At 43.9% G+C, this 21,828-nt stretch overlaps 1 protein-coding gene across 1 annotated transcript in view; it reads left to right on the top strand.

The window, feature by feature from the left end:
- LOC138970663 (uncharacterized) overlaps positions 1 to 19,122 on the top strand; it is a 57,414-nt gene extending 38,292 nt beyond the window's left edge. The window contains exons 7-13 of the mRNA XM_070343165.1: positions 44 to 299; positions 8,941 to 9,149; positions 9,327 to 9,594; positions 12,550 to 14,477; positions 15,426 to 15,569; positions 15,987 to 16,046; positions 18,203 to 19,122. Of these exons, the coding sequence (XP_070199266.1) occupies positions 44 to 299; positions 8,941 to 9,149; positions 9,327 to 9,594; positions 12,550 to 14,477; positions 15,426 to 15,569; positions 15,987 to 16,046; positions 18,203 to 18,469 (3,132 nt within the window). The 3' untranslated portion in view covers positions 18,470 to 19,122. The remainder of the gene's footprint in view (positions 1 to 43; positions 300 to 8,940; positions 9,150 to 9,326; positions 9,595 to 12,549; positions 14,478 to 15,425; positions 15,570 to 15,986; positions 16,047 to 18,202) is intronic.
- Positions 19,123 to 21,828: the final 2,706 nt, after the last annotated feature.

The raw sequence follows: 21,828 nt of genomic DNA, 5'->3' as shown, positions 1-21,828 counted from the left end.
GAGTTAGAACATTGTGCAATCTCTATTACCGAACGCTTTGTAGATGGGCAGCAAGCACGGGTTCAGCATGATGCACGACGAGGAGTTGACCCTGATGATGGAGCCCGAGGAGAGGACGGAGCAGCAGATTGGCATGTTGCTGTACAGTCTGCAGGTCGTCCAGGCCTTCTCCCAGCTCCCTATGCGCATCCAGCGTGCGATCGCCAGGAACGCCTTCTTCAGCCGCGTCAAGAAAAAGCGCGTCATCGTCCGCCAGGGCCAAGAGGCGCTTAACTACTACTTCATCCTGTGTGGCCAAGGTCAGTGTCTAAGGCAACAACTTCCACAACAAATCTTCATTTTCATCCCCATTTTGAAAATACCGCAACAACAGCTTTCCAGAACTGTAACTCGATCGTATGTGTTCTTTGTTTGCATGTCTGTCCAGTGTCCAGTCCCCCAACATAGCGTACTAACTTTGCCTGTCTGTCCAGTGTCCAGTCCCCCAACATAGCGTACTAACTTTGCCTGTCTGTCCAGTGTCCAGTCCCCCAACATAGCGTACTAACTTTGCCTGTCTGTCCAGTGTCCAGTCCCCCAACATAGCGTACTAACTTTGCCTGTCTGTCCAGTGTCCAGTCCCCCAACATAGCGTACTAACTTTGCCTGTCCCAAGACATGCCAATTGGTCCTAAAAGGACGTACAGACAGACTAGTCAGTCAAGGTCTGTGTTGAGTCACCTTATTGTTTCGGATCAGAAGACTATTATACTAGAAGCACCTTACTACTATTACCAGCAGTCGACACGCGATGATACATATGCCCTTTGACCTTTCCTTGGGGATATCCCGTACCGTAAAAATAGAATACGGGATTGTGGGAAAGCTATTCAATGGCACTCACGCACTATATTTGTATGTATGTCTCTGATTTGATTTTCAATACACAACTCAAAACCTTTGGAATAAATCAAAAAGTAAAAATACAAGTATAAAGAGTTCAGAAAAGAAGCAAAAGTTGAAACAAAATGTTATACAAAAGACTTGCCCATTATGGGACTCGAACTCGAGACCGCTGGATCTGCGAGCAAACGTACTATCACCCCGCCACAGCGCCTCTCGACCTAAACGTGTAAAAACTAATACTTGTTCGTTCCGTGTTGCGTCTGCTTTTTGTTGTCTTTTGTGTTCTTGTTTTTCCTGATGAAGCGAAAATTCCTTATCGTCTTGTGTCGTCTTTGTATCGGTGAGTACAGTAATCCTTTGTTTTTTAACTTTAATACTTAAACTGCAACCATACCTTCCAACGTGCCCGGGTTATCGAACGAGCATTTGTCGGCTAGTCGATTGCCCCGTACGTTCGTATTTGTGATGTGTACGTTTTCTTGTTCTCATCATTACATGTGGTCGCAGTGTTACCTACAGGGTATTACATTTTCACCAAAGCCGAGCTTAGGCCAACAACAAAAATTGTCTGTTTCTGGTCACCCGACCGACCCTAAATTTTGGCGCCGACCCTAAACTTTTTTTTTCCAAACTCAAAAAGGTTTTTTTGTTTTTTTGGTGGTAAAGGACAGGGTGAGAAAATGAACAACAAAAACGTGTGAAAACGAAAGTCCGCTGACGATTTGTAAATGTGTTTAGTGTCTTGTCTCCATGTATAGTGAATCCAGTCTCTTTGCGCGATTTTTAAAGTTAGTTTTATTGGTCTACATTTGAGGTAAAAAAAAAAAAAATAAATAAAAAAATCCCTACCTACCGACCCTATTTTTTTTAGCCATGTTACCAGAAACAGACAATTTTTTTTTTGGCCTTACTAAAAAAACAAGAGGCGAAGCCATCAAGGCTCACGTAAGAAATCGACAAACAGTAACACAAACTCAATCACTCCGTCACACACACACACACGCACACGCACACGCACACGCACACACACACACACACACACACACACACACACACACACACACACACACACACACACACACACACAGAGAAAGAGCATAGGTGAAACTGTGCAAGAAAGCGAGACTCTAGATCTGTCTGTCTGCATGTAGCCTACTTACAGGGACACGACTGCCAACAGAGTCTCGGCCCGCTCAAAATACGTCTAACCCTCTTACGTCATAATGTGACGTCAATGTAATGTGACGTCTTCAAATGTTAGAGTTTCTACCACAGACATACACACGCACAAACACACACACACACACACACGCACGCACAGACAGACAAAGTTACGATCGCATAGGCTACACTTACGTGAGCCAAAAATATGGGAAATTCTAGGCAAATTGTCCCGCTGGAAGTACTCAATAATTATGCAAGTTTTTGATATTTCCACTCATTACATCATCCAAAACGTTTGGAATGAAGCAAATGAACAAAATACAAGAATTACGAGTTCAGAAAAAACAAAAATAAAATTGCCGTCGAAGCGGATCGAACCCGGGACCACAAAAGTAAGGACTAGCTTAACCAACTGAGCTATTCCGTCGCACTGTCGGCGAGTGATATTTTAGCTTCAATTATTCCCCCCTCTGCTTCTTTACATCTGTAAACTTGTAGAGCTAGTTATTTTTGGCTCACGTAAGTGTTGCCTATGCGATCGTAACTTTGTCTGTCTGAGCGTGCGTGCGTATGTTTGGTGCGTGTGTATGTCTGTGGTAGAAACTCTAACATTTGAAGACGTCACATTACATTGACGTCACATTATGACGTATTTTTGTAAGAGGGTTAGACGTCACGCGAAGGAAGTACTGAAAGTCTCGGTCATTATTATTTTGAGCGGGCCGAGACTAGTTGGCAGTCGTGTCCCTGTAAGTAGGCTACATGCAGACAGACAGATCTAGATCTAGTGTCTCGCTTTCTTGCACAGTTTCACCTATGCTCTTTCTGTGTGTGTGTGTGTGTGTGTGTGTGTGTGTGTGTGTGTGTGTGTGTGTGTGTGTGTGTGTGTGTGTGTGTGTTACTGTTTGTCGATTTCCTACGTGAGCCTTGATGGCTTCGCCTCTTGTTCGATAATGACCCAGCAACCAAACAAATAACGAGCCAGCAACAACCTGAATCCTCGATAGTGCAATGGGTTGAGAAGCTGTTCTGTTTTGGTACTACTTTTGCGACTGAAAAGTTCCGAACGCTCTATACGTACGAAGGATACATCTCTGGAGCAAACAATACAAACATACCGCATTTAAATTAACACACAGGCCTGAACACATGAATCTCCATATAAAATCCATGCGTTCGGTTGTTTTCTGAATCTAGATCTGCCGTGCACAAACGTTCAAGTAACTCCTACTTTGTCTAGCGACAAGAGTAGTTCCCCTTCTTTTCACTCAGTTTCTTCAACAACACTGACTGTAATCCGACGGTCAGTTTTCAACAATATTTCATTTTATAAACTGATCACACGTAACCAATTACACACATCTCGTCAATTTAAACAACATAAAGCGGTTTCATACACTATTTTCCCCAGAAAACTGAACTTCATACAGTAATTAACGTTGGAGCACGGGTGCAAAAGTTCGTCTGCTAGTCCCATTTGACGAAAGAGCATTATCCTAAGCGATACTAAAACATAAACAGAACACACAATATCTGCCTTTACCGCCACAGCAGAATAACAGCATATCTGTGTACTTGATTTTAGTCCAAAACAGGGAAACTGACAAGAAGTGTTAACAGAATGGAATGATTTGCACGGAACTATACAATCGCGCATTAATCGATCGCCTGCGCAGGTTGACTGGTTGAGTGATTCGGATTCGATCAAACTTTCGCACAAAATCTCCTGTTTTCTTTGAATAACTGAAGAAAGGAGGAATAAAGAGGTTACACACATCGTCTCAGTGATTATTAAAAATAATGGTCTCAGTTTGCGGTCATGAAAAAGCTCGCTGAAGCTCGCATTTTTCATGATCCGCTAACTTTAACCATTAATTTTAATAATCACTGAGACTCGGCATGTAACCTCTACTTATTCCCCCCTCTGCTTCTTTACCTCTGTAAACTTGTAGAGCTAGTTATTTTTCGATAATGACCCAGCAACCTAACAAATAACGAGCCAGCAACAGCCTGAATCCTCGATAGCGCAATGGGTTGAGAAGCTGTTCTGTGTCGGTGCTACTTTTGTGACTGAAAAGTTCCGAACGCTCAAATGTACGAAGTATACATTTCTGGAGCAAACAATACAAACATACTGCATTTAAATTAACAACTACAGGCCTGAACACATGAATCTCCATATAAAATCCATGAGTTCGGTTGTTTTCTGAATCTAGATCTACCGTGCACAAACCGTTCATCACAAGCAAATTCCCAAGGCAAGTAACTCATACTTTGTCTAGCGACAAGAGTAGTTCCCCTTCTTTTCACTCAGTTTCTTCGACAACAGACTGCAATCCGAGGGTCAGTTTTCAACAATATTTCATTTTATAAACAGATCACACGCAACCAAATGCACACATCTCATCAATTTAAACAAAATAAAGCGGATTCATAAACTCCTTTCCCCAGAAAGCTAAACTTCATACAGTAATTAACGTTGGAACACGGGAGCAAAAGTTCGTCTGCTAGTCCCATTTTGGCGAAAGAACATTATCCTAAGCGATACTAAAACATAAACAAAACACACAATATCTGCCTTTACCGCCACAGCAGAATAACAGCATATCTGTGTACTTGATTTTAGTCCAAAACAGGGAAACTGACAAGAAGTGTTAACAGAATGGAATGATTTGCACGGAACTATACAACCGCGCATTAATCGATCGCCTGCGCAGGTTGACTGGTTGAGTGATTCGGATTCGATCAAACTTTCGCACAAAAACTCCTGTTTTCTTTGAATAACTGAAGAAAGGAGGAATAAAGAGGTTACACACATCGTCTCAGTGATTATTAAAAATAATGGTCTCAGTTCGCGGTCATGAAAAAGCTCGCTGAAGCTCGCATTTTTCATGATCCGCCAACTTCGACCATTATTTTTAATAATCACTGAGACTCGGCATGTAACCTCTACTTATTACACTTGAGTTCTCGAGCCTGGCGACTTCTGACTCCAGTTTCCGAGTCTCTCCGTTCGTATTTGTGTACTGTTCTCTATATCTCACTGTTCGGGACTAGTTCAGTTGATAACTCCCGGTCACTTCGTATAAGTTTGAAAAGCAATATCGAGTAGCGATAATTTCAAGCATGACCGACATTATTGATACGAAATGGATTGACCAATCGCCGAAAGGAGCTGACGTCATTGCTACCTAAAATCCGCTATTCTCGATGACATACTAATAGTAACAATTGTGTTTTCAGCGTAGCAATAGGGTCCGATATTTAGACGAGACAAGTATAATGACGACGAGTCGAAGACGAGTCGCATATTTGTTCGAGTCTAAATATCGGACCCTATTGCCACGCTGAAAACACAATAGCGATTATATAGCTGTTATGACCTTGATTTGTTGTTCCAAACTTACAAAATGACAGTTTTTGCGTCGATGCGTTGATCTCAGGTTTTGATAGCAGACAAACTTAAGTTACGCGCATCATGTTCGCGCAGACATGCACACCGCTACACGCTTTCTGACTTTGGAAGAAAAACTGACTCCAAGTGCATTCGACTTCACAACACAGTTGTTGAAACAGCTTTTTAAGTTGTCAGTATATGCTGTTGTCGATAGAAACATCGCCGTGGTACAGATGGGTAAACCGGAATCATGCGTCGGCCATTTTTCTCAACTATGCTTTTGGATATTGAGAAAAATGGCCGACTTCCGTAGCATTATGCTTTGATAATCGGAAGAGCCCATCCAATCACAGCCCCCGAATTCCCCCACGTGTTCATCAGAATAGCTATATTGAGCTATAAGGAGTTAGTTCGGGAGAACGACGATCTATGGACGGTTTATCATATAAAGGGAAGCAATCGGTTAAAAACGGGCGTCGATAGAGCCAATGAACAGTGATGTGAACTTGCAGTATTTCATCCACTTGAGTTTCGGATAGATAAATACTTTGCAACCCTCCTTGTAAGGCCCCTCTTTTTGGGGGTTTTACTTCCTTGAGTGATCAGGATAGTCTTAATGAATGAGCAGTGCCAGACCGCCAAGAGACAAAGCAATCTACGTTGCGTTTATCTCGGATATATTTAATAATACGAGAATTTATAACGCGCACATATCTCACCACAAGGCGACTCAAGGCGCACTCATACACATTCTTTTGCATTAACAACTCATGCACACTCATATAATAATAATAATAATAATAATAACACGAATATTTGTAACGCGCACATGTCTCACCAACAGGCGACCCAAGGCGCACACACACTCATTCACACACACAGCTTTGAAACTGTGCACAATTTTAGGGTTTGATGATCTCTCAACACGACCCGAGAATCCTCACAGTTTGGGGTCACAGCGGGGTCATGTTTGGTAAAAACTTCTTACTCATTAAGGATTTCTCTTATGTTTTTGAAGCTAAAGCCACCACATTTCGAAAAGGTTTTTATGACTCGATTTCCGGACAAGACACACATTTGGCTTGTTTTCGTCAATTTTTACGGTCGCAGCATGAAATTGTTTGTTGCAGAAAATCTATCACGGTGTGTAAACTGATTCCGGTGTAACACGAAATTTGTACTCCACGATAAAGTAACTCCGGAGTAAACATTTCGTACGACATTTTTACTCCAAGTACACCTGTCGTACGAAAATAGAACTCCCCAAGCCACGAACAAAATTAATTACTCCCTCCACGAAAATTTAACTCCCCATTTTTACATTTAGTCAAGTTTTGACTAAATGTTTTAACATAGAGGGGGAATCGAGACGAGGGTCGTGGTGTGTGTGTGTGTGTGTGTGTGTGTGTGTGTGAAGTGTGTGTGTGTGTGTCTGTGTCTGTGTGTCTGTGTGTCTGTGTCTGTGTGTCCGTGTGTCTGTCTGTACGTGTGTGTATAGCGATTCAGACCAAACTACTGGACCGATCTTTATGACGTTTTACATGAGAGTTCCTCGGAATGATATCCCAGAACATGTTTTTTAATTTTTGTTTTTATAAATGTCTTTGATGACGTCATATCCGGCTTTTTGTAAAAGTTGAGGCGGCACTGTCACACCCTCATTTTTCAATCAAATTGGTTGAAATTTTGGCCAAGAAATCTTCGACAAAGGCCGGACGTCGGTATTGCATTTCAGCTTGATGGCTTAAAAATTAATTAATGCCTTTGGTCATTAAAAATCTGAAAATTGTTAAAAAAATATTGTTTTATAAAACGATCCAAATTTACGTTCATCTTATTCTTCATCATTTTCTGATTCCAAAAACATATACATATGTTATATTTGGATTAAAAACAAGCTCTGAACATTAAAAATAGAAAAATTTTGATCAAAATTAAATTTTCGAAATCAATTTAAAAACACTTTCATCTTATTCCTTGTCGATTCCTGATTCCAAAAACATATAGATATGATATGTTTGGATTAAAAACACGCTCAGAAAGTTAAAATGAAGATAGGTACAGAAAATCGTGCTATCCTTCTCAGCGCAACTACTACCCCGCCCTTCTTGTCAATTTCACTGCCTTTGCCACGAGCGGTGGACCGACGATGCTACGAGTATACGGTCTTGCTGAAAAATAGCAGTGCGTTCAGTTTCATTCTGTGAGTTGGACAGCTTGACTAAATGTTGTATTTTCGCCTTACGCGACTTGTTTTTACTTCCACTAAATTTCTCGTAAGCGAAAATGGGATGCTGGCGAAGGGATAATGCCAATATGTGATCTCGCACAAATGAATGTCGCGTTACTCCTCCCTCCACCCCTTCCACACCAGGACGAACTGGGGACAAGGGAGTAAAAGTTTCGTACACCTGGCGTGGGCAGTTAGATTGCTCGTGTTAGGGTGGAGTAATTGATTCATTATTTAGTCGTCAGGGGGGTAACAATTTTGTACGACATGTTTACCTTGAACACACCTGTCGTGGGGAGTAATGTTTTCGTAAAGGGAGTAACATTTTTCGTACGAAATATTTACTCCGGAGTAAAAATCTCGTGGGAGTAATTTTCTCGTGTTACACCGGCTATATCGTTCGTCTGCCGAATGTTTCCGTATATACACCCTTCACTTTCGGCTCTTGGTCTAGAAAACACAATCGTGTGGGCTGCGCATTTTCGTGATGTAGCAAGATTTTTTTTTTTTTTTTTTTTTTGGAGGGGGGGGGGGGGGGGGCTATGTGTACAATAATTAGCAAAATGCTAGTCGACCTCATGTGTCAAAGGTGGCATCATTGCATGATTTTTCAGTGCGGCCTCAACTTTTGCAAACGGGCAAATATGACGTCATCAAAAAGCGCTATCAAAAATCGGAGAATAACGTGCAAACCAATTTTCATCAAAATCCGTCCAGTAGTTTTTGAGATACGCTCTGCACACACACACACACACACACACACACACACACACACACACACACACACACACACACACACACACACACACACATACCTAGGGAGACAAACCTCGCTCTCCGCTCTTGTCACGACTGAATGTAAAAAGTCAACAACAACAAAATAATGACTAACACAAGGTAAAAGCTATAACAACAAGCCTGAGAAAATGGTCTCCAAGGGAGGCAATCATCTTGCTGCAATTCAAAGGGCAAGATACAGCGGTTGTTTTCCTTGTCAGAGCATTGATTTTTGCATGATAGCAAAAAAAGTATGATACGCATTGTGGCAGTCAAGGGGGAAAATACAATAACAATTACAATAACAACACTTTATTGTCCATTGTGACAATATCATTTGTGTGTATTTGCGTGGTACCTTGGTTGTCTAAAGAGCGTCAAAGGCCAAGCACCTCCGTCTTCAGCTCTTTATTGTCCATTAAAATGATACATTGAAATGGAATATTTTTTGTTGTTGTTAATGTTTCTCTTGCCGTTTCTGGACCAGCCGTTGCAACAGAGGTGATACACACGGAGAATGGCTCGTTCTGCCAGACGCACGCCATGCTGACGGCGGGGGAAGGGTTCGGGGAGGCGGCAATCGCCCAAAAGACCAGCCGGTCCGTCACCGTCACCTCACGCTCAGACATGCAGCTCCTTATACTCACCAAGAATGACTATATCAGCATCTTCTTGCCGGAGCGGTTCAACGATGGGGTAAGACATGCCTTTCCTTATGCTTACGGGTTTGAGTGTCTCAGGCTCTGTGTGTGTTTGTCTCCGTGTGTGTTTCTGTGTGCGTGGGTATATAAGCGTGCGCGTGCATTTTATCAAGGTTTTTGCAAATGGAGAAAGATAACAACCCCACGTCTGTTTGGCCGTGGTTTGTCGTAGATCCCTGACTACATCAAGTACCTGGCTGAGTGCAGTTGGATGAAGGGTTTCCCCGTCGAGAAGCTGCTCAACAACCCCAAAAAGTGTTTCGTTCGTTACTTCCGTCATCGACACCTCATTGTGGCTGACAGCACCAATGAAGACTACTTGTACGTCATCCGCCACGGCAGGTGCCAGGTGTTGATGCTGATTGACTCCGAGAAGACATGCTGGCAAGATCTGGAGCTCCAATGGAAGAAGCAACTCAACAAGTCCAACAAATATCTAGGTATGGGGTGGAGCCAGTCTCATTGCAGGGCCGGACCAAATGAGTTGTAAGGGGGGGGGGGGGGGTTCCTCCTTTTTTGGGGGGGCAAATCAGCGAAGTGGCGAAGCCACAAGCGCGCGCCTACAAAGCAGGGGGATCCGAACTAGGGGGATCCGGGGGCATGCTCCCCCGGAAAATGTTTGAAAAACGGTTAAAATCTGTGCAATCTGGTGCATTCTGGGCCTTGTTTTGAGGGTTAAGAGCAGCATTGTTTTGGTGCTAAAACTAGTAAAAGTCAAAGCAAGGTACATGCTTTTTCCAGGGGTGGGGTTCCGGAACCCCTGGAACCCCCCCCCCCCCCCTGGGTCCGGCCCTGCATTGGGGAGCGGGATGTAAAAGATGTCAAAAGATGCGAAATATGTAAAAGATGTCAACTTCTCACGTGGCTAGCTTGATGATGACGGTGTCAATCTCTTATCTCTTGCTGCCGTGGCCCTGAGTAGGGCCCAGGGGCTAGTTTCATAAGCCAGAAACACAGTCGATCGACTGCGATTGAACGAGTGAAATACAGTAATCCAACAGAATCGGGTTTCACGAAGGAGATACCAGTCGGCCGACTGTACGTCTTTGGACAGGAAGTCGCCCGATTGCAGTGCTGCTCTCCCCAAGCACCGTGGTCGGACAACCACGGTAATCCGACAGAACATTTTATCATCCGTACATTCTGTAGCAGAATGCTCACACTATGATTTGATTCTGAAGCATAGGACGTGGTGATCGTTTTTCGAAATTTGTCCATTGGACGCTGTAATCAAGAAGACAAGTCAGGGTTATGTCTTGAAGACGTGACATTTATATGGTGTAAGAGGGTTCGACGTCACGCGAAGGAATTATAAGAAGTCTCGGTCATTGTTATTCAGAGCGGGTCGAGACTAGTAACTTCTTCAAAATCGACCATGTCATGATGAGTAAGCGGAATTATCCAACATACGTGAGAGAGACACTCGTGAGATAATAATCGTTCAAATCACACGTGTGTATATCATGTAAATGAGGTCATGTCAAGCAAGTCTGGCAGGGACCTGTTTTTCCACTGCTTATGATGCCAAAGTCACCGAGACAAATGTCATTATAGAAGAAGAAAAGATTGCGCTCGACAATTACCATCGATGAAGTTTTAGAACTAACATGTCACGCCACACTTTCAGAGTGACGTTTCTTTACTTTGACGTAAGAGATTGCACATGCACAAGGCTTTAGAAGAGATAGAGGTTACAAAACAAGCGTCTTCAATTTTGCTGCCTCGACTGCAGGATATTTTCAGTAAAATACACGTACGTACAGTATGTAGGATAAACAGAATACTACATGGCTTGATGTGTCGTACCAGATTTACACTCGTTGCTTTTTCAAATAGTGAACAACTCGCTTTCGCTCGCAATTCAATATTTAAAAAAAAAAAACTCGTGTAAATCTAGTACGACACAGCAAGCCATGTAGTATTCTCTATGTATCGTATACAATTGGCCCAAGCTGCGTGTTCCGCAGAGAAGTCGAAAACTGGAGCATCTTTTACACACCTCTTGCAGGCATCGAACCCGGTCCGCCAGCGTTAAAGGCAAACGATTTAACCACAACGCCAAGACGGTTGTGTGCAGAGTAGACTAGAGTCTAGATGTTCAGACAAGTCAGCGGGGTTCGCGTAAAGATAAGGGGAAGGGGTGGAGATGGTTGGTGAAGGTGGTTGGGTGACGGGAAGAAGAGGGAGAGAAAGGCAGAAATCTAATTGGGAAAAAATAATACGATCCATTTCTGCTGGCCCTTTCTAGTACGAAGACTACACCCGCACACGTTATACATCCACGCGTATACATGTACACGCAACCCGATTTAAATGAGAAGACCATCCAGTCCAACATTTGCGTACGTAAAAATTACATTATACATAATTTCAGCTTGACTCATCTAGTTTCTTTTTGCGCATGTTTAGTGCCTTAGAAATAAATTGTGCACTTGCTTCGAGTACACTGTCTTCATCCAGGGCTAGGATGCGGGTTACATCTTCCATTGAGGCTGGTTCAGAACAACTTTTTAACACGTTACACTTTGCACGGATATCAGCCTTCACAGCCTCCATCACACATCGGGCATGCACTGTCGCGTGCCTGTTGTATTAGAAGCCACTGAGCATTGCTCCTCAGCCCACAGGCTCTTAACTGAAATCTAGCAAGCGCATCTCTTTTCCATTTGTTTGCTATACATAATATGTACTTCTCAGGTTGAAAAACGCTTTTAAAAGAATAAAACCATTGATACTTCTCGTTTGTCTCCATTTCCTAATGCCAGTTTTGTTTATAGATACAAATCAGTCGATCTTTAAACTGGGAAACAAAACCTTTATTGTAGCCAACCCCTTGGCACTGCCAAACAATGCCAAACCCGTTAACTTTGGAAACCCAGTTGTGCTTGCCAGATTTATGTTGCAAAAGGAGCATTTCATAGGTCTGTTTACAAATTCTGGTTTGCGGAAGTCTTGTTAACTTAAGCCAATATTTCACACATTTGACAACAGAGAGAGAGAGAGAGAGAGAGAGAGAGGGAGAGAGAGAGAGAGAGAGAGAGAGAGAGAGAGAGAGAGAGAGAGAGAGATAGAGAGAGAGAGAGAGAGAGAGAGAGAGAGAGAGAGAGAGAGAGAGAGAGAGATTTTAGTTTATACAACTCATTCTTTCAGATCTGTTTTTATTGTCTTATGATTGTACAGTTGCAAGATTATCAGTGTGCATATTATTGTAACTTTCCGATATGGTACGGAGACATGCAGACCTTCTTTCTTGCGAATCCGGTAAATGATTTATTTATGTTTTCCGGAGGGGGGGGGGGGGGGGTGGATGGTTTGCAGATTCTACCTCAATGTGAATCTCGGTGTGTGTCTGTGTTGGCGTCTGTGTCTGTCTTTGTGTATGTACTCTGTTGCAGATTTGTATAATACGCAGGACAAGACGAGGATCAAACGGTTACCCTGCCGCAAACCGCTGTCGGCATCGGACATGAGAAGAGAAAGCTTCGTCCCATCGTTCGCTTGGAGGAAACCCACGGGTACTGCACAGAAGACCATATGGGACGGACAAGAGCAGGATCAAGTGTCTGCAGTACTGAATAGAGCGATTAAAAGCGCACCAGCGTCGAGGAAAAACACAGAGAAACGCGATAACCAGCAGCGAAGACTCGCGGAGGGATCCCTCTCGTTCAGCGAGGACAGCTTGTCCGCCCACGTGGCGTCTTCACGGAGCAAATTGTTTCGAGGCAACAGAGAAGCAAACCAGGCTCCAACAGCACCATTCGACAAGAAAAGTACATACATCCGACCTTGCGCGGATGTCATCCCACAAGTGGCACCGTCCAGGGTCAAAGGTGCAACGGAGCAAAACGAGGACAGCACACAATCAATGTCTCTCACGAGAAGTCCATCGTTCCGAACGTCGAGGAAAAGCACGACAGGCGCTTTATTGCCGGACTTTATCACAGATCCTTTAGACTTCGCAAGCATCTCTTCCGCCCACGTGTCCTTTGCATGCGATTCAGTGGATTCTTTGGCCGAGGCGGACCTTGATTTGACGGTAGACAGGCTGATGAAGTCGATGAGCACTGCCGACGAGCCGTGGCTCCGCAAAAGTTCCTCTCTACGATTGGAAATCCCTGTCATCTTAATAAACGACACCGGGGATATCATTTGCGATAGGGACTATAACAGTAACAGCGTGAACTATCACATCAACACCCAAGCCAATAACAACAAGGACAATAATAGTAACAGCAAGGACAGTGAGAGCAAGTACAGCAACATTAAGTGCAGTGATAGTTACAGCAAGGACAGTAACAGCAAGGGCAATAACAGTAACAGCAAGGACGGTGCAGGCTCGAACGCCAGCGCAAAAGGGCATGTAGGCAGTACCAGCATGAACAATACAGGGGACCAAGCCGGCGACAGCACTTTCAGAAAGGGGCATGCAGCCAGAGACAGCAAGAACAACACAGGGCGGGGAGGCATCAAGAAGACTAACAGCAAACGGGATGCAGGTAGTAGCACCAGCGCGAAGTGGCGTGCAGGCAGTAGCTTCAAAAGCAAAGGGGACGGAGGCAATGAGATCACTAACACCAAGGGAGATGCAGGTACAGCTACCAGCATGAAAGGCAAAGTGGACAGAAACGCCAACAAGCGAGATTCAAGCACTAACAGAAAAGAGTACGCATGCAGTATCAACAACAGTAACAAACGGAAAGCAGGCAGTGTCTGCATCAGAAACAAAGGTAATCGCTCTATCAAGGGACATGCAAGCAGCGACAGTCGCAAGGGCGACGAAGGCACTGACAGCAAAGGGAGTGCAGACAAATACAGCAACAACACAGGAGATGCAGGCGATAGCAGGAAGAACGAAGACAGCGGAGACAGCAGTGACTCCACCGACAGCAGTAGCTACTGGAACAACACGCATAACCGAATATATAACAGAAACAATAACCACCCCAAAATCAAAGAAAATGACAACAAAAACAACATTGTAGGAACCAACAGCAAAAGCAAATCACTAAAGATCCGACCAGCAACCAGGGAGAACATGGCCAACGATGTCTGGCAGAAGAAGTGGGTACCATCCATCATTCGCATACACAGCCCAAACAGCAAACAGGTTTTCGTCGGCTCAGAAAACTCCTACGACGACTTATGTCGCATTCAGCTACCTGAACCCTCTAACAGTACATATTCTCAAAACCCACCTCCCATCGTCGCAGGACCGTCTAGATCTTCTGGTGCGAGATCTCCTTGCGAATCCGAGACGGTGACCAAATCTAATCTGCGAAGACGACCTCGACGACGCTATCGACCACCCGAAAAAAAAGAAGAGGTAATCTGGTGAATGTTTCAGGTAAAAATGCATGTGCCTCTTTGTAAGCTCGCATTGCGCGCGCGGGCGTGTGTTTATGTGTGTGTGTGTGTGTGTGTGTGTGTGTGTGTGTGTGTGTGTGTGTTTGCGTGCATGTGTGTGTGTGTGTGTGTGTGTGGTTGTGTGTTTGTGTGTGTGTGTGGTTGTGTGGCTGGCTGTCTGGTTGGCTGTCTGTCTGCCCGTCCGTCTGCCCGTCCGTCCGTCCGTCAGTCTGTCCGTCTGTCTGTGTATGTCTTCATGTATGAGAGTCGGCACGGACTGGCTCATTGTGGCTGAAAGGGCATGATGGAATATTCCATCTGTCGGTGTCTGTTCGCAAGACTCACTGACTGCCTCAGTTTGTGTTCCTAAACCGAGAAATATAACTTCCCTTTGTTTATCTGCCTTATTTGTTTAATATTTTCACAGATACTTTCGAGGCAACCCTATAACAATGTGTGTGTTCGCGTGTTTGTTCTGTAAAAAAGTCTTGTTCTCAGGACTATGTCCGGTCAGGAATAAAAGCTCGTTCTCGTGTAAGACTGTGTAGGTAAGTGTTAGTTAGAGTGCCTTGGAGAATGAGGAACATAATTATGGGCTTGCGGCTATCATCCCTTTTTGAAAATGAAAGTCGATTGTTCGTTTCAATGCTTGTTTTTTTCTCTCAGATACCAAGAGACTGGTTCTGCATAACTGTCTACCTCACACAGGCACTAAAAAAGTCAAAAATCATAACTGTCTACTTCACACAGGCACTAAAAAAGTCAAAAATCGCTTCCCATGAAGCTGACATTCTATCTTACAAACACGTGCGATTGTAAACAAAGTTGTAAGGAAAGAAAAGACCAACAACTTACGATGAATTGATGAATAGATATATATCTGATAGTTCTCACGTTCAAGCTGACTTTGTTATGATTATGTGTGGAGATTTCAAGCTGGGTCAAACGGAGATTGTACAGGGTACCCCGTGGGTGCCGACCCCGCCGCAGGCGCTATTGCAGTGCCCCTGACAAGGAGGACCTCCAAAAAGTCTATGCGGAAATGGAAATACTGGGACCTGGGGATGTTTTTGTAAGTCATGTCTACTCTGGTACCTTTCTTGGTGACTTGATTTTGATAATATCAAGATCAGTAGAGGATCATGGGGTTCACTTTCGTGAATGATAGATACACATGCGAGCGAGCACACAGACACGCAAAATGATAGATTCAGACCCAGGCACGCACGCGCGCTCACACACTCGCACACCGTGGTTGTTTCCTTTGTGGACACTCTGAACATTCAAGCATGGACAGTTTCTTGAAGTAGTTATGCTTCTACAGCATTTGATGAGATTTCTTTGCTACTCAGCGCACATTTTTTAAACGTCCGCTTTGTTAATGTTATGGAAAGTCACTGCAATACAGATACTATTTGCTCACTGTTTTTACATCCATTGTGTATGTTAAACGTGGATACTAACTTGAAGACACGTGTATGTTCGGCAGGGATTTGATCAGCTCAACTTTCCAAAGTGCCCACAAAAGAAGACACACAAAGTCAGTTTGGTAAGTTAACATCTCACTGAGACAATCAACGTCTGACCCCGATCTGTTTTTGCTAAAAGTGTATAATGTAATGATGACGAAAGTAGTTATTGTTGTAAATGGTATATTGGGTTAATGTGATGGTAACTAAGAGTTTCAGATCTTAAAACATCAAACCTTTAATATTGTTGCCGATTGATGGATTCTTCATAATAACAAAAAATCCACATAAAACTGCTTCTTTTGAAATAAAGGACTGAGCAACTATACTGGAAGTGGACAATCAGCTCATTGTTTGTCGTTTATATCTGTTCCGATGTGATCAATTAGCGGTGCTTAGCGCTGTTCACCATAAAGAGTTCAATGCCAAAACTGAACAGGTATGTGCCTTTCTTGCTTGTCTTTCTAAGGGAGCAGAGGAGCAGATTAGATCGCGAGTGGTTTTCCATACAGATTAACATAAAAGCATGTTTACCGCTTCTACTTCTGCATATTCAACTTCTTCTTCTCCTCATTCTTAGGCACACACAAAAAATAGTCTGTTTACGGTATCCCGACCGACCCTACTTTTTCGCGCGACCCTAGACTTTTTTTTGGCATTTGGGGAAGAAAAAAAAAGTCTTTGTTTTTTTGGCAAAATAACTTAAAAATATGTTTTTTTGGCATTTGGGGGAAAAAAAAAATCCCGACCTACCGACCCTATTTTGTTTGCCTATGTTACCGTAACAGACTATTTGTTTTACATTTAGTCAAGTTATGACTAAATGTTTTAACATAGAGGGGGGAATCGAGACTACTGTACAGTCGGTCGACTGCGGTTGTCCGCGGGTGACGGTGATTCGCTCATGAAACGCCCTTTTCGGTGACCCGGCGATCAACCACAGTCGATCGACTGTCAGTCGGTTCACTGCTATCTTATGAAACTGGCCCCACGACCCTCGTCTCGATTCCCCCTCTATGTTAAAACATTCAGTCAAAACTTGACTAAATGTAAAAAGAATAGAGATATAGCAAAGCGTGCTATCCTCCTCAGCGCAACCGCTACCGCGTTTTTCTGGATTGTTGATTTCACTGCCTTTGCCACGAGCGGTGGACAGACGATGCTGCGAGTGTACGGTCTTGCGGAAAAAATGCAATGCGTTCAGTTTCATTCTATGAAATCGACTGAGCTTGACTAAATGTTGTATTTTCGCCTTACGCGACTTGGTTTTTTTTTTAATATTAAGCGTGTTGCTGCTTTCAGGTCTTCTCTTTCTTTCTCTCCTTCGTGTTATTCATTACAATGCCAGAACTAACTGAACAGTTAATGAGAAACGACACCGTCTAAAACAAACCAACACGTGTCCTGTTGAGCCTCTCTTCCTAAATGAAATCTCTGACGTCAAAAGCGATACTTAGTTCGCGAAGAAGTCATAATGCGACTAGGCTACTGCCGTAACGTAAAATTCGATCACTTCCCGTGTGATCCAGTTTCCTTTTTTTTCACAATTTAGTCGTCAGTTTGTGATTTCAATGCGACTCGCTGTAAGCTTATCTGCAATAGCACGTTATTGTGTACCTCTGAATCTAAAACGCCACAAACGGCTGCGAACTAGGGCGGTGGCGATTGACGGTTCAGAGGAACTGGCTCTAGGCACAACTGTTGTCTGCTACGAGAAAGTGACGTTCTGCGTGACACGTTTCTTTTTTCATACTTTCAAAACTTCGAATTGTACTGATCTTGTGTTGATGAAAACAGAATTCTTTTATGATTTAAGACTGTTTGTGTAACAAGCTGTCCATTTATTATTTAGATTTTAAAAGTGAGGTCTAGCACCAAAACGAGGCGCCTGACTGTCCGTTCGCATAGTAAACGCAAATAAATTCTTTGAAAATGTCTCGCTCTCGACAGAAAGCAGCCAGGATGTTCCCGTTCGGTGAGCGTTCAAATGGAAGTATGCTTGCGCTGGTTGTAGAGGCTCGGGGAGCTCAGTGATGGTTTACGGGAGGCTTACTGTGCCTTTAAACGTAAAATTCTGTCAGTGTCACTTCTTCTGAATTAAGAACTTAAAAAGAATTTTGAGAACGAAGTTTGTCTCGGTGAATGCGTAGAACATCAATTTGAAGGTCACTGTGCATGTATTGGTAGAGTCGTTTATCATGAACTCCATTTTCTCTTTTGGCGGTCCTCTTTCCAGGTGAGCGAGGGGGCGGAGGTGATCATGATCCAAAAGCGGTTCTTCATGCAGCACGCCAACGTGCAGATTCAGCTCGCCGTCCAGGCGCTGACCCGCGCCTACCCCTCCCCCAAGAAGGTGCAGTCCACGCGTCGCATGCATATGGCCTGGGAGCTGTACAAGGAGAAGATCAAGGAGGACTACAAGATTTCCGGGGTCGTCGTCTTCCAGCGCGGGCCCGAGGTGGACCCACTCGCTTCCGTCGGTCTTATTCCAGATAGGAGGTGATGATGATGTGGAGGAGGAGCTCTGACTGAGATCTGTGGCTCCAGGAAACTGTGTATTGCCTCGATTTGCAATTTCACCCAAGTAGTGATGGTAAACACATGGATACGAAAGAGACAAGAGAAAGATGTGTGTTTCCTTGGTGTGCAATTTGACCCAGGAAATGGTGGTGAACACATGAGACGCGAAAGAAACAAGATACATGATGTGTGTCTCCTTGCTTTACAGTCAGACCCAGGTGATGACGATGAACACATGAAATCCAAAAGAGACAAGAGAAAGATGTGTGGTTACTTGGTGTGCAATTTGACCCAGGTAATTGTGGTGAACACATGAGACGCGAAAGAAACAAGATAAATGATGTGTGTCTCCTTGCTGTGCAGTCAGACCCAGGTGATGACGATGAACACATGAAGTTCGAAAGAGAAGAGAAAGATGTGTCTTACCTTGCTGTGCAATTAGATTCAGGTGATGGTTGTGAACACATGAGATCCAAAAGAGACAATAGAAAGAGGTATGTTGCCTTCCTGTTATGCTTTGCCCTTTGGCTGTGGGAGTAACGCCCCAGGCACCAGATGATGATGACGAGGTCCGCAGTGATCGCTCATGAACGTACTGAGCTGATCTGCGCAGACCATGGCGATGTAGGTTGCTCTGACCAGCAGCTCATCGGCGTGGCCTTTGGCTACTTATTTAGTTATTAGAATGGGCTGAGTCATGGTGTGACTTCGGGGTGCCTGATAGAAAACAAAACTGGAACTATTTATCTTCTACTCGTATCTGTATAAGAGATTCAACGCGAAGGGTATGGGTTTTTTGGTAGATTGAGTTTCGAGCGCATTGCTGTACATATTTATCCGCTGGATATTGCTTCTCAACGTCAGTCAGTCGCAGAGGTGTTAATTCTTTATCTGTGTTTACTTTCCTCCGACTGTTTTTAAAAAACTGAAGCACGATTGTGGTTAAGTTCCGGTGGCTTTCAAGCTTCATGTTATATTTTGATAAATGGCCTTTTAACGCTCTACTAGCTCTTTGCTTTCTTGTGCTTGACAGTTCATACGGCTAAAATGCTTGTTGTAAGTCTATACGCACGGAAGTATTTAAAATCATAGCGTGGCCGAGTTGAACTTATTCTTTCCAATGTTACCCAAGATAAACGTCAGTGCGATAGTTATTCTTCAGCGTCGCATACGTATTTTTATTATTGATTTTATAATCTTGTTGAAATGTTGATTTGATGTAATATTTATTGACACATGAAATATTCAAAATCATATCGCACGCAAGTTGAACCTATTATTTTACAATTTTACCTAGGAATAACAGTGTTGCAACGGTTATTTGTGCATTTACATTGATTTAAACCCTTGTTGAAATGTTGATTAAAGGCAATATATATTGACAAATTAACATGTTGTTTCACTTTCAAAAGAATTGCGGCGCGTTATCTCTGAATAAGAATATCAGTCTTTAACTCTTGCAGACCCACATGTCACGTATTCCAGGATCAAAACATAAATGAGGTGAATTTTATGACAATAGCAATAAGAACCACTTTATTAAGTCTTCATACCGGACTGTTGTTATTCCTTCCATGGAGCCATGCGAAGAGCTTTGACGCTTCAAACAAGTAACAACGGGGTATCACCAAGAAGGACTTTAGTCGTTAAAACAGTTAATGGGCATGCCTCTGCCCCAATCAACATGACTACAAGATGCGCTGGCCTGTGATGAACAAGCTTTTCATCGCCAACGGTAAACAGAGTGAACAAAACTTCATATTCCACTATGCTGCGTTTATGAGTTCGTCATGGCAAACACTGCAAATAAGCTACGAGAGAAATGATAGACACTTCCTCTCGGTTACACCCTTTATCGACAAGACATACATGTTTTGATGAATATTAATATCAGTCTAGAAACAAAGCCGTGACGATTTGTGTTGTATCCTGCCTTGCCTCGTGTGCCGAAAAATACAACAGATGCTTGTCTATGGTCAGAGAAATAAGTCAGCATAAAACCCAACAGGTTGCAAACAGTTCGCTAAATCTAGCCTGAAAGTTTTGAACAAGGGTGGCGTGAAGATGGTGGTAGAGGTTCTTCGGCGAATCATACAAACTGTCGTGTTCCGAGCGTACATAAACAACACTCACATCAGGTACGTTCATCTAGTTTACTTGTCTAGCAAAGCTACAGATGACAACAATACAAGGTCGATGCGGTAAGCCATGCCTCCCGTGCATGCCAGCGAGTAGTGGGCGGAAAGCACCGTTGCACATGCGCGCCCCATCACATGACCGACCGAGTTCGACCGACACGACCCGAGAGGTACCGAATACCGTCACATCTCCCCCCTTCAAATAAAAAGATATAATGATCTTGATGAAACGAAACGTTATCGTTATTATTTAAAATTAAAGTTCAATAGGGGTTTCAATAACGAATCTTCCGACCGGAACCGAAACAGTCATTGTTCGTTTGCTGCTGATCTGCGGAGTCGATGGTTCACTCTTCGAAGCGGGACGGTGGTCTCACAGTTCGTCCGCTGCGGGTTTTGATGACCGGAGTCGACGGTTGGTGCCCTGGGTTTGGCGCCTCTGGAGGACGTTGTGGGAACCCAGGCGTTGGTGGAGGTTCCGGAGAACGAAGACCTGGCTGGTCTGCATCACGCCGGCTTGGCGTTTCAGGAACGGGACTCTGTTGGGTTGGGACAGGGTAAGGGACAGGGATGTTGATCATGGTAGGCATGTCTAACACTTGTCGGGAAGACAATCTGAGGTGTCGTCTGTTCCGACGATACTGTCCCCTTTCTGACCGTATCTCGTAGGACCGTGGTGCACATTGACGCAGGACTGTTGCTGGTTTTCCCCAGGACTTCTCGTGATCTAGCTTCTGGAGAACAACGTCACCTGGTATTAGTGGCGGTAGGGTCTCTGTCCCATGACGTCTGTCGTGGTCACTCTTGTTTCTGAGCTTTGCTTGCTCGTCCCGCGCCTTGATCGCATCCCTTCTGACCATCTTTGAGATGAGATTGCTTTCGAGAGTAGGGAGCGTCGTTCGCATCTTTCTTCCGAGTGCTAGCTCCGCTGGGATCGTTCCTGTTGGCGTTGTTAGGTGTAGCCCGGTGACTGAGTAGGGCTAAGAACGGGTCTTCTTGAGCGAGAATCTTCTTGGCCTCTTGTACTGCTCGCTCGGCTTCTCCATTCGACTGAGGAAAGTATGGACTGCTAGTCGAGTGAGAAGTTCCGGAACTCTGTTGACGTGAACTGAGAACCGTTGTCCGTGACGACGACATCTGGTATTCCGTGGTGTGCGAAGATGTTCTTCATCCGTCCGATGACGACTTCAGATGTCTCTCTCAG

Source organism: Littorina saxatilis, linkage group LG1, assembly GCF_037325665.1.
Source record: "Littorina saxatilis isolate snail1 linkage group LG1, US_GU_Lsax_2.0, whole genome shotgun sequence".
In the NCBI taxonomy this organism is placed as follows: domain Eukaryota; kingdom Metazoa; phylum Mollusca; class Gastropoda; order Littorinimorpha; family Littorinidae; genus Littorina; species Littorina saxatilis.
Note: the sequence above shows the minus strand (reverse complement) of the source record. Positions and strands in the feature narration are given on the sequence as shown.